The 13,535-nt window shown below is 40.7% G+C and overlaps 1 protein-coding gene across 13 annotated transcripts in view; it reads right to left on the bottom strand.

The window, feature by feature from the left end:
• Positions 1-13,535, bottom strand: part of LOC106590114 (sickle tail protein homolog) — a 220,771-nt gene that overhangs the window by 63,035 nt on the left and 144,201 nt on the right. For 10 of the 13 annotated variants that reach the window (XM_014180705.3, XM_014180706.3, XM_014180701.3 and 7 more), the window contains exon 2: positions 12,571-12,878. In XM_014180705.3, coding sequence (XP_014036180.3) covers positions 12,571-12,878 — 308 coding nt within the window. Of the gene's footprint in view, positions 1-6,927; positions 7,105-12,570; positions 12,879-13,535 lie in introns of those variants that run through there. The other 3 variants (XM_014180696.3, XM_014180699.3, XM_014180708.3) reach the window with 2 other exon arrangements.

The raw sequence follows: 13,535 nt of genomic DNA, 5'->3' as shown, positions 1-13,535 counted from the left end.
ATTTTTAATGCTCTAATAACTTTGGTAACCAGTTTATAATAGCAATAAAGCACGTCGGGTGTTTGTGGTATATGGCCAATATACCATGGCTAAGGGCTGTATTCAGGAACTCCACGTTGTGTCGTGCATGAGAACAGCCCTTAGCCGTGGTATATTGGCCATATACCACACCCCCTCGTGCCTTATTGCTTAAATAGCACCTGCTCTTTCCATGACATACACTGAGCAGGTGAATCCAGGTGAAAGCTATAATCCTTTATTGATGTCACTTGTTAAATCCACTTCAATCAGTCTAGATGAAGGGGAGGAGACAGGTTAAAGAAGGATTTTTAAGAGATAATTGAGACATGGATTGTCTAAGTGTGCCATTCAGAGGGTGAGTGGGCAAGACAACATTTTGTGTCATAACTTCCAACTCTCTGGGTGTTTCACGCTCAACAGTTTCCCATGTTTCAAGAATGGTCCACCACCCAAAGGACATCCAGCGACACAACTGCTGGAAGCATTGGAGTCGGTGTGAGCCAGCATCCCTGTGGAACGCATTCGACATCTTGTAGAGTCCATGCCCTGTCGAATTGAGGCTGTTCTGAAGGCAGAAGGGGGTGCAACTCAATATTAGTAAGGTGTTCCTAATGTTTGGTACCCAGTGTATACCAGAGTTGACATGGGTTTCAATCCAACCCATGCCCTTCAGACTTGCTCTTCTAACTTTCCAGTCTTCTCTTCACATTTTATTTTATTTTTTTATTTTTTTTATGTACAGCTCAATGAACTGCTTTATGGTGTGTAATTCTCAATATATGTATTTTCTACAGCATTTCCCTTTATCAGATACTTTTGTATTATATTATGGTAATTACATGTCATTGGCTACGCCAGTAGGCCTAGATGTTGATTACCAAGAGGCTGTCCACAGTGTTCATTTTGCCACTAAAAATACAATCCGTAAGGAATAGAGAGGCTTACTTCCCAATTAGTTCACCATGCAACTGTGTCCAAGTAATTTTGTGTCCACCGTGTAATGTGTCCCCCCCGCAACTGCGTCTAAAGCGTTATTCCGAGTCGACAGAGACGTGGAGACGCGATAGTCCGGCGGCCCATGGTAACATAGCTACAAGGCTCTGAGAACACCGTCCGCGGGGAGCACCTACCCAAAATTCCCAGCCAACGTGCTCCGCGTACGCATCTTCTATTCACTTGAATGGGGTGACGGTTGGAGAAATTGCTTGAGCTGCGCTGAGAATTCGAAAGGTACGAAAGCCAACGGTCCAATATTCTAGAACACTGCTGTGCGTACGCATACACGTTTTGGACTTTGACAGACCCTTAAGTCATTTTGTGTCCACCCTGCAACTGTGTGCAAGTCATTTTGTGTCCACCCTGCAACTGTGTTCACCCTGCAACTGCCTGAACCATCCAATGTATCAGGTAGAGTAAAGTGGCCTGGCCTGGCTGTACACACAGCTGCAGACAGCTGTCCTAACATGGCGGCTGTAATCCCTCACACTGAGGTCCAGGCAAGCCATGGCACAGCTCAGCTCCCTCATGGAAGGTGTGTGTGTCCATGTGTGTGTGTGTGTGTGCATACGAGTGTGTGGGAGGGGAGAGGAGGTTTGATCTATCAAGCGCTCCAGTGCGTGCTCATCCAATACCCAGCAGAGAGGACGGGGCCATGGGCAGCTATCTCATCTCCCTTGGGTGATCCAGGTCTTTACAGGCATGACGAGCAGAGGAGGAAATGAAACGTCTCTGGTTTTGTTACGGGTTGAGGGATCAGGATCAGGGAGCGAGAGAAAGAGAGACTTGGGGGGGGGGGGGGGTGGGTGGGAATTGTAAAAGAGCGTGAGTCATTCGGTATTGAGTCATCCACTTCCACTGTGCACAGAGCGATATCATCTTCCCGACCTCTGTTTAACCTTGAATAAAGCCCTGTGAAACCTCAACCTTAAAGTGAGATTACAAAAGTGAGATTACAAAGTGGCTGCTATCTAGCACTGCTGCCACTGTCGTTGTTCTTCCTGTTTTGATAGGGCCAGCGACTGGAAGACGGTGTGAAAACAGTAGCGTGGGAGAGAATGGCCTTGGTGCCTAGGGCTTCTTCTAGTCTGCACTGCTTATCACAACAACAATAACGTTGGGCTAGAGTTATTGACGTGATAGTTGAAGAGTGAGAGGGTTCAGTCCACTTTGTTGACAAATTCAAACCTCATTGGAAAGTTCCTTGACGTATGTTTATATTTTAGGTGATATTAGGCCATGTTTAGCTCAATTTTGGCTTGAGAGCTTGGGACTATAAGGTTATATCTGCAAAAAGATGATTCTGAGATCATTGGCTTTAAAGTTCCGAACCCTCATTGGTTTGAAACTTGAACAACATGAATTGGTGTATATAGGTAAAGATCAATGAACCTAACAAGGCTATGTCAATAACTACATTTAGACAAAAATAAAGCTAGAACCTTATACTGTAAAAATAAAATCTAAATAACAAAGTTGTGTGCATGACTAATAAGCCAATCCTTTAGTTTCTTCTTTAGTAGCACCTGTTTCAAACATTTAACAGTAGGCCTAATTGCTGGCAAAAAAACCCCATCTTGCCTCATCTTCCATAACAACAAGCCACCCACACCACTCTTCAAATCAGACCTTCCCGTTTGCTCATTAGCATATGTTGACTTTGAACTCCATCCATGAGAAAACTCTGTGAGACAAGCAACGCTGAACAAGACTTTGTACTCCAAAAGCTCCATACAGCAAAGAACAAATGAACCACGACCCCGGAAAGACCCACAACAGTTCCTTGCAAATGTAACAATTAAATGCACTACAACTCCGGGAGACAAAGCAAGTGTCTTTCTTATTGTGCCATCCTGTTTACATTTTGGATCATGTGTGAGTGCCTTGCAGTTCAACAACATTATAACAAAAATGTATTTTATGAAGACAACACCAGTGATTCAGTATAAACTGATATACTAGTAAGTAGAAACAAACGCACCACACATATTTGTTGACATGTCAAAGCTGTAGCCTACGGAATCAATTTGACAGTTGCACAACCTCAAGATTTTTTGCAGAATAAATATTGTAATGGTGTGACATCCAAATTCAACAAAGAGTCCATGTTGCAAACACGATAAAGATAGCCCTGGATATTCGACAGGTCAGGAAATATTTTAATCAGAACAGCCACTGAAATGCACATTGTTCAAACTTGTAATTCAGAATAGAAGTTTAAAAAGAAGAATATCTCTTGAGAGATTATGAAATATCCTATAATTTGCACCAAGGTAAAGTTAGTTTTATATTGGATATTCAGTTTTCTCTCAGCAATAGCTTTTAACCTCTATGGGACCGGCGGGACGAATTCGTCCCACCTACGTAACAGCCACTGCCATCCTGTGGCGCGATTTTCAAAATCTTCAAAATCATATTACTTCAATTTCTCAAACATATGACTATTTTACAGCCATTTAAAGATAAGACTCTCGTTAATCTAACCACACTGTCCGATTTCAAAAAGGCTTTACAACGAAAGCAAAACATTAGATTATGTCAGCAGAGTACCAAGCCAGAAATAATCAGACACCCATTTTTCAAGCCAGCATATAATGTCACCAAAACCCAGAAGACAGCTAAATGCAGCACTCACCTTTGATGATCTTCATCAGATGACAACCCTAGGACATTATGTTATACAATACATGCATGTTTTGTTCAATCAAGTTCATATTTATATCAAAAACCAGCTTTTTACATTAGCATGTGACGTTCAGAACTAGCATACCCCCCGCAAACTTCCGGGGAATTCGCTAACATTTTACTAAATTACTCACGATAAACGTTCACAAAAAGCATAACAATTATTTTAAGAATTATAGATACAGACCTCCTCTATGCACTCGATATGTCCGATTTTAAAATAGCTTTTTGGTGAAAGCACATTTTGCAATATTCTAAGTACATAGCCCAGGCATCACGGGCTCGCTATTTAGACACCCGGCAAGTTTAGCACTCACCATAATCATATTTACTATTATAAAAATGTCATTACCTTTTGTTGTCTTCGTCAGAATGCACACCCAGGACGTCTACTTCAATAACAAATGTTGGTTTGGTCCAAAATAATCCATCGTTATATCCGAATAGCGGCGTTTTGTTCGTGCGTTCCAGACACTATCCGAAATAGTAAAGAAGTGTCGCGCGCTTGGCGCAATTCCTGACAATAAAATTCAAAGTATTCAATTGCCGTACGTCGAAGCATGTCAACCGCTGTTTAAAATCAATTTTTACGTCATTTTTCTCGTAGAAAAGCGATAAAATTCCGACAGGGAATCTCCTTTTCGGCAAACAGAGGAAAAAATCCCAAAGGCGGGGGCGGTCGGGGTCACGCGCATAAGCTAGTGTCTCTTGATGGGCCACTTGAGAAAGGCGATAATGTGTTTCAGCCTGGGGCTGGAATGACGACATTCTCTTTTTTCCCGGGCTCTGAGAGCCTATGGACGACGTGGGAAGTGTCACGTTAGAGCAGAGATCCTTAGTAAATGATAGAGATGGCAAAGAAGTTCCAGAAATGGTCAGACAGGCCACTTCCTGTAAAGGAATCTCTCAGGTTTTGACCTGCCATTTGAGTTCTGTTATACTCACAGACACCATTCAAACAGTTTTAGAAAATTTAGGGTGTTTTCTATCCATATGTAATAAGTATATGCATATTCTAGTTACTGAGTAGGAGTGGTAACCAGATTAAATCGGGTATGTTTTTTATCCAGCCGTGTCAATGCTGCCCCCTAGCCCTAACAGGTTAAACAAAGTGTGCCATGACTATGAAATTGTTATACTCTGAATCTGGGAAGGATGGAGAACAATCCACTTTTTTAGGAATATTTTCCCTTTTTTTTAGGGGGGGGGGGGGTTCAATCTTCAATATGTCTTAAACAAGTGTGCCCTGACGACTATGACAATTATATTTAAAAAATGTATAACAATAGATGTGGATTGTTCTCTATCCACCCCTGATGCAGAATATATAATTGTCATACTGATGGCATGCTTGGTTTAAGAACAATTGAAGATTGAAATCCAAATCCGGGGATTAAACTCTGGGATTAATGCTATTTGGAGAACAGCAAAAACAAGCAAAAATGACCCCAGCCACTATCACCTTGGCTGCTGTAGTTTTCATTCACCTCAGTCCATCTACAAACACATGGCCTATTAGTTTTACAATTAGCCGCTACACATTAACTCACATGAACTCAGCACCAGGATTAAAAACTATAATTTATACAGAGGGATTTGTTAGCAGAAAAAGTATTTTATAAACAAAATGTAAACAAATACATTTGCTTTACAGATCTTTTTTTTTGGGGGGGGGGGGGGGGTGCAGTTGTACAGCGAATTTCTTGCAATTCCACACATTTTGCCATTACTTATGCCCCCTCTGGAGGTCAGGGCCCCTGGGCACGTGCCGTTCATGCCCGGTCGGTAAATCGGCCTTGATTACTACATGTTTAGGTAGCTGGCTAGACTAACTAGACTAATTAACTGACATGGGCTAATTGAGTGACTGTCAGTGAGTGACATATAATAAAAAGAAAACTGCTGATGCACAACCAATTTTCGAAATTGCACCTTGCAAATTCTACAATTCTCACTCTCAACAGTAAGTTGAGACCCAGACAGAGTTCCTAAAAAAGTTGTTTTTTATGTATTTGTTTTTATTACAGAGGTCAGGGTTCGGTGTCTTCTTATGTCACTACGGCCATAGTGTGGATTGATCCCCTTCTTCACCTGATTCATATATATTTTTCATAGTAATGGCGCGCTTTGTTTAAGAGCTATTGAAGATTAATTAAAATAAACGATTTGGATCTCAAACAAAAAAAGTGTGGATTGTTCTCCATCCTTACCTAATTCAGAATATATAATTGTTTTATAGTCTTGGCACGCTTTGTTTAAGAGCTAATTTAGATTGAAATCAGAATAAAAACGTGTGGTGTGGATTGTTCTCCATCCTCTTCTGATTTAGAATTTAACATGTTCATAGTCATGGCAATGGATGACTGACAGGGGGCGCTGTATTGAAACCACCGCACATCAATCTTGGCACTCCTCCTCAGTTGTAAAAAATATTTTGGAAGTTATAGAAAATCATTTAGTTTAGTTTTTGATATATTTATTATATTACAGACACCTTAATGCATGGTTTAAAATTATATAACGTGAGCTAAACAAAAAGAAAAGAACATAAAAAATATATAACATTTTCTTTCAAGTATTTTTTTTTAGAGTAATAATGTTGCTGTCCTCACTACATCAACTAATTCCATTCATTCTAATGGTTGATTGCTTGAACTAGGGAGAGCCAATATGGCCAACAGGTGGCTTCAAAGCCTCTCAATACATAGTATCATCAATCCCGGGTTTATATACACCATTGGTTCAATAGCTATTGACGGAGAAAACCGAATATCCAATATAAAACTTATTTTACCTCGGTATAACTCGCGCGCCTTTACTGATACCAGTTCAATATCAGCCCGCATTATGACGCTCTAACTTCTCTTGAGGTTATTATGAAGGTGTTGAGAAAAACCAGTGCATGACAACATGACTACCGTAGCATGTTATTGCTTTGTTACTAAACTGAAGCGCCAACTTTTTCAGCATCCGATGCCGCCCCCGTGGGAGCACCTGATAGCCCTCCGTTGCTTGTCCTGATTCAAGTATGCACATCGGTTCAAATCAAATAACATCATAATGTAACAAACTATTGCAAAATGAGCTCATGCATCTATTCTATCGCATTCGCATACAATGGAAGATCCAATAAGAAGAACATGCATGTTCGAACTGATCTAAGAATTAGAAAATGCTTACAAAACATATGAAAGAGAATGAATAACCTACTGTACAATAGCCTACCTTTGATCAAACTGCGGAGAAAGTTTATTCGTGCCTTTGTCAGAATGTGATTATTTGTATTTCCATGCAGAATTCAGATAAGTGGGAAAGAGCCATGCCTTCGGACAACACTATTTTTCTTGCGTGAGTTCTTGCGTTCTGGCATTCACCCTTCCACTCCAAAAGACACCTAAATGAAAACGGAGCCCCTCAAGCAGTGACATCATGAGTCTCCATAGCAACTTAAACTCCACCCATTTCAAAACGGAACTTACCTGTATCACTACCAATATCTCAGACAACACATTTTTGCCTTCCTATTTTAAGTTAAAATACAGGCAAGACATACACATAGAGCCTATAGGCAACTATGTTGCGGAAACAGATATTATCTATTCGTTTTCTCTATTTCTTTCTCTGAACCCCCCCCCCCCACACACAGCCACTATACCCTGATGGCTTTGTGCCCAGCTCTATTGTTTTGGCTACGAAGGCAGGTGACCACTCCCTTTTGTCTCCTCTGAACCAATGCAAACACAAACAGAGAGGCCAGGTGAACCAAATGTCTACTGAGATTCTACTGCTCCTTCCCCCATACCTTATCCTCCTTGCCCTGGTTGCCCTAAGGGTGACACAGCAACCAACATTCTTCACTGTCTAAGGACTCTCGGGCGGTGTCCCAAATGGTACCCTATTCCTTTTATAGTGCACTACTTTTGACCGGGGCCGGCTCTGGTCAAAAGTAGTGAACTATATAGGGAATAGGGTATCATTAGGGATGCAAGCCTCACTTTAACAATCTTTACTCTATACTTAAATCACACTGCTCTTACTGTGTGTGTAAAGAAAGGATTCTTATGATGACTCAACGGTTATTTATTGGTCATTGTTATTAAGGAATTATTATTATTATTATTATTATTATTATTAAGGAGCAGCTTGAAATAATGAAATAATGAAAGTGAAAAATCTTAGTCCTGTACTAAAAAGATATTTAAATTGAGATTTTCCATTGACAATGGTTCTTAGTCCAAGACTAGCTTTAATCTGTGTCCGGGAAACCGGCCCTGTATGTGTCCAAATCTAATTCACGTCAATGAAAAGGAGCCTAATGTTTACCTTTTCTGCACCAGACAAAATAAAAATAAAAACATAATCTTGGAGCAGTCTAAGGAGAAAAAAATGTGACAACTTGATTTATGGAATGGATTTTAACCTATGGCAAAACAGGGAGAAATAGTTTTGCAATTGGACGTCACCTGAACCAAATAAGAAAAATACCAAATTACTTAACACTTCAGGGGCTCTATTTATGTGATTTTTATGCCTGTGAACCTCGTATTTAGAAACATAAAAAAAAAAAACATATATTTTTTCCCATTTCGTTTCAGTTGATTAAAAATCAAGCAAACCCTTCCCTCCTCTCAAGGAAGGCTGTTTTTTTTTCCTGCACTAAAATAAACTTAATCACCAAAGCATTATTAAAAGATCAAATTTGGGAGCAGCAACACAGTGAGCGGACATTCCCTTTTTATCAATGTATGTAGGCTATTGTACATTATTAGCCAGCTTCTGCTATTATTTTGGATGTGAGTAAAAAACCCTTAATGTAGGCTCTATGCCCATCATGGAACAAGAGATGAGATGATCCAGTGACACGTATTTAAGTTATTTTCCTATAACAATTGCTTGTTTTCCATTTAGTCTGATTAAAGAACAAACCCTTATAGGCTACCCTTGCCCTACTATAACGAAAGCTGGTTCTTCAGCAATGTCACTGGTGGTGCAGTCATCTACTTGATTATAAATTATTCCCTTGAGGTGAAATATTGTATCAGATTAGAGTTAAAGGTGTAAGCCACTAGCTACGTTTCCACCCAATTGGTGCAAGATTTTCATGCAAATATTCTCAAATCTGCATAAAGAAAATATGCAAATATTCTCACCGGTGGTATGTTCCACCAAACTGACTTGTTGCGGATAAAAAGCAGTGTGTGATGACATGGTACACATAAAAGTTACTTTTTCGCTTAAGTTTTCATGTAACGAATAACAATCTAAAGTTCAATGTGTTTCCATCGCATTTTCAACTCTACCAATAGTTTTGTTACAAAAACTGTGGCGTTAAATAGCAAATGTGCTTACTCTGGTCTTGGCACTTGCCTCCAGCCAACAGCTCGCAGATACAGTGCGTGTAGGCTACCTACATGATGAGATTATTATTATGGATAAGAGCAATATTATTTTTATTTGTCAAATGGCGGCCAAGCATCGACCATCATGTCACCAGAATAAGACCCTCAACATTTATTGGAAAGGAGCATCAAGGCCATCACTGTGCACTTTCACCACCCTGTGAAATTCATCATTCATAACTTTTTTGATCTGTAGCCTATTAAACTGTATGTTTTCCTGAGTTGTAGTGGGAGAATCACACATCATTGTGTGACTCCAAGTTTACTTCGATATGATGGCTATTATATCAATATTTCAGCATAAATGCATTTCCACCGCCATTTCTCGCATAATACATTTTACAGACACAAAAAGATCCCACCTACCATATTTTGTTGTGTCGACATTTGAAAAGCTTACCAACAAATTTGCTGTTTCCATCAGGCCTGTCTTGACATTTTTTATTCAACATGTACTTTACTCGCATTAAAAGGTTGGCTGGAAACCTGGTTCATGAGGCAGATTATAAAAGCCAGTACCACCCCTGGAAACCTTCTGTCACATTTTTACAAAATTCCTTGACAAAAGTAGAGCAGTATGTTGAGTGAATAAAGCCCACAGAGAAATATCTCACATTGTTGCAGAGTGATTCAAGCTCCCATAGACCAAGGAAGTTATAAACTTAAAGGAAGGTTGTGATGATGACTGAACATATACAGTACCAGTCAAATGTTTGGACACACCTACTCATTCAAGGGTTTATCTTTATTTTTAACAATTTTCTACATTGTAGAATGGAATCATGTAGTAACCAAAAAAGTATTAAACAAATCAAAACAGATTTTATATTTGAGATTCTTCAAAGTAGCTACCCTTTGCCTTGATGACAGCTTTGCATACTCTTGGGATTCTCTCAACCAGCTTCATGGGGTAGTCACCTGGAATGCATTTCAATTAACAGGTGTGCATTCTTAAAAGTTAATTTGTGAAATTTCTTTCCTTCTTAATGCGTTTGATACACTCAGTTGTGTTGTGACAAGCTAGGGGTGGTATACAGAATATAGCCTTATTTGGTAAATTACAAAATCCATATTATGGCAAGAACAGCTCAAATAAGCAAAGAGAAATGACAGTCCATCATTACTTAAAGAAATCAAGGTCAGTCAATCCGGAACATTTGAAGAACTTTGTTTCTTCAAGTGAAGTCGGAAAAACTACCAAGCGCTATGATTTGGCGCATGTGACAAATACAATTTGATTTGATGAAACTGGCTGTCATGAGGACCGCCACAGGAAAGGAAGACGCAGAATTACCTCTGCTGCAGAGGATAAGTTTAAGTAACAGACACATCTCAACATCAACTGTTCAGAGGAGACTGCGTGAATCAGGCCTTAAAACCTCTTTGTCTTGGGGGCAGTATTTTCACGTCTGGATGAAAAGCGTGCCCAAAGTAAACTGCCTGCTACTCAGGCCCAGAAGCTAGGATAAGCATATTATTAGTAGATGTGGATAGAAAACACTCTGAAGTTTCCAGAACTGTTTGAATAATGTCTGTGAGTATAACAGAACTGATTTGGCAGGCGAAACCCCGAGCACAATCCATCCAGGGAATTTTGTTTTTGAGCTCAATCTGTTTTCCATTAGATTTCTATGGCAATCCCTTTTAAATATAAATATGCTTGCAGTTCCTATGGCTTCCACTAGATGTCAACAGTCTTTAGAAATTGGTTGATATTTTTCCTTTGAGAAATGAAGAAGTAGCCCTGTTATTTCCATGTGTCACTCCAGGTGCACTCTAATGTTTTGGTGCGTGCGACCTGGAACGTGCTTCACTTTGTTTTCATCCGGTATTGAGCACAGTATTTCCTGTCTTAAATTTTATTGATTATTTACGTTTTAGGATACATACATTTGGATTAGGAACGTTGTTTGAAATGTTTGGACAAAGTTTACAGGTAACTTATTAGATACTTTGTAGGCATGTTGGGCGAGTTGGAACCAGTGTTTTTCTGAATCAAACGTGCCAAATAAATTGACATTTTGGGGATATAAAGAAGCAAATTATTGAACAAAAGGACCTTTTGTGATGTTTATGGGACATTTTGGAGTGCCAACAGAAGAAGATTTTCAAAGGAAGGCATTAATTATATTGTTATTTCTGACTAGCACCTGCCTGGTTGAAATCTGATTTTCATGTGTTGGTATGCTGGCGCTGTCCTCAGATAATCGCATGGTCTGCTTTCACTGTAAAGCCTTTTTGAAATCTGACACTGTGGCTGGATTAACAAGAAGTGAATCTTTAAACCGATGTATAACACTTGTATGCTTTATGAATTCTTATTATGAGTATTTCCGTTTTTGAATTTGGCGCGCTGCAATTTCACTGGGTGTTGTCAAATCGATCCCGCTAAAGGAATTGGCACGCGAAGGGATCCATAAGAAGTTAATGGTCGAATTGCTGCAAAGAAACCACTACTAAAGGACACCAATAAGAAGAAGAGACTTGCTTGGGCAAAGAAACACGAGCAATGGACATTAGACCGGTGGAAATCTGTCCTTTGGTCTGATGAGTCCAAATTAGAGATTTCTGGTTCCAACCACCGTGTGTCATTGTGAGACACAGTTGGTGAACGGATGATCTCTGCATGTGTGGTTCCCACCGTAAAGCATGGAGGAGGTGTGATGGTGTGGGGGTGCTTTGCTGGTGACAATGGCAATGATTTATTTAGAATTCAAGGCACACTTAACCAGCATGGCTACCACAGCATTCTGCAGCGATACCCCATCCCATCTGGTTAGTGCTTAGTGGGACTATCATTTGTTTTTCAACAGGACAATGACCCAATGGAGTGATGGAGTGCTGCATCAGATGACCTGGCCTCCGCAATCACCCAACCTCAACCCAATTGAGATGGGTTGCGATGAGTTGGACCGCAGAGTGACGGAAAAGCAGCCAACAAGTGCTCAGTAAATGTGGGAACTCCTTCAAGACTGTTGGAAAAGCATTCCAGGTGAAGCTAGTTGAGAGAATGCCAAGAGTGTGCAAAGCTGTCAACAAGACAAAGGGTGGCTATTTGAAGAATCTAAAATCTAAAATATATTTTGATTTGTTTAACCCTTTTTTGGTTACTACATGATTCCATGTGTGTTATTTCATAGTTTTGATGTCTTCACTATTATTCAACAATGTAGGAAATAGTAAAAGAAAAACCCTTGATTGAGTAGGTGTGTCCAAACATTTGACTGGTACTGTACAGTATGATGATATTGTGACATGATGCTTGGAGAGGCCATGTTGTCCACTGTCTCAAGAATAAGAAAAATGACACAATGTATCCAAGGTGAAAGGACAGTGAAAGACTGACAGGAAAGGTAGGAGGGGAGGGTGTGCTAGAATAGCAGTAGGTCGGATTCAAACCACTCGACCAGCCCAAACCAGTAGACCATGTAAGTAAAAATATGTAATGAAGTTGTCCACTGTCACTAACCTGTTCGTCACTAACCTGTTCCCTGAGCCTCTCCTGGTGGCCCATGATGGCCGAGGCATGGTGAGGGTACTTCTGCTTCAGGTGCTCCAGGAAGGCTTCCCTCTTCTTGTCCATGTCTGAGGGCTGCATGGCCAGGATCTCCTGTGAGCTGCGCGCCCCCCCTAACGTGTGTCTGCGGGGGACGGTGCGGCTGCCGTTGCCTTTGGGGTCCTGGGCCCGGGTGGGGGTCCCATTCGGGGGACCCTGCCTGCTGCTCAGTTGCTCAGAGTCCTCAGGGGAGGTCACCTTTAGGTTGCTTTTGGTTTGCTCTGGAGAGGGAGGGAAAGGTTGTGGGTCAATATACAGGTACAGGATCACTATTCCATTGGTGTGTGTGCAGGGTTTTTCCTTGCACAAAAAAGGGGCTTTAGGTGGAGGGTGTGGCGGTGGGCGGGGTAGTGGGCGTTTTTACATGTATGGCCCGCCCAAGAATTTACTACACAGGAAAAACACAGTGCATTTGTGTCCTTAGGTGCATAGTCAAACTTTGAAGGCACACATGACTATAAAACTATAGTCTGAGTCAGAGACCTAACCACAAACACCAGTGGACCAGCCAGACTGGGAAAGAGCCAGGCTCCGTGCTCTAACTTAATTACTACATAATCATAATGACATTTTCCAAACCAAAAGGGAAAGAGACCAGGGAAGAGGGAATGGGTGCAGATACACACAACCTGTAAAAAACATTATCAGGAGACTACTGAATGATCCCACTGTAGCCATTGGGACATTACGGCTATTATGAAATGGCAGTCTAGACATAAAAGAATGCATCTACGGATCAGACCTGGGTTCAAATACTATTTGAAATCACGTAAAATGCTTTATCTGGGCTTGATTGAGCTTGCCTGGGGCAATGGAACCAATAGAATAGTTTCAAAATGGCAAACCCCAACCCATTTGGTGCTCCAGGCAGGCTAAAG

The sequence above is a fragment of the Salmo salar genome, chromosome 29 (genome assembly GCF_965601325.2).
Source record: "Salmo salar chromosome 29, fSalSal1, whole genome shotgun sequence".
NCBI classification, from domain to species: Eukaryota; Metazoa; Chordata; class Actinopteri; order Salmoniformes; family Salmonidae; genus Salmo; species Salmo salar.
This window is presented reverse-complemented; position numbering and strand designations above follow the sequence as displayed.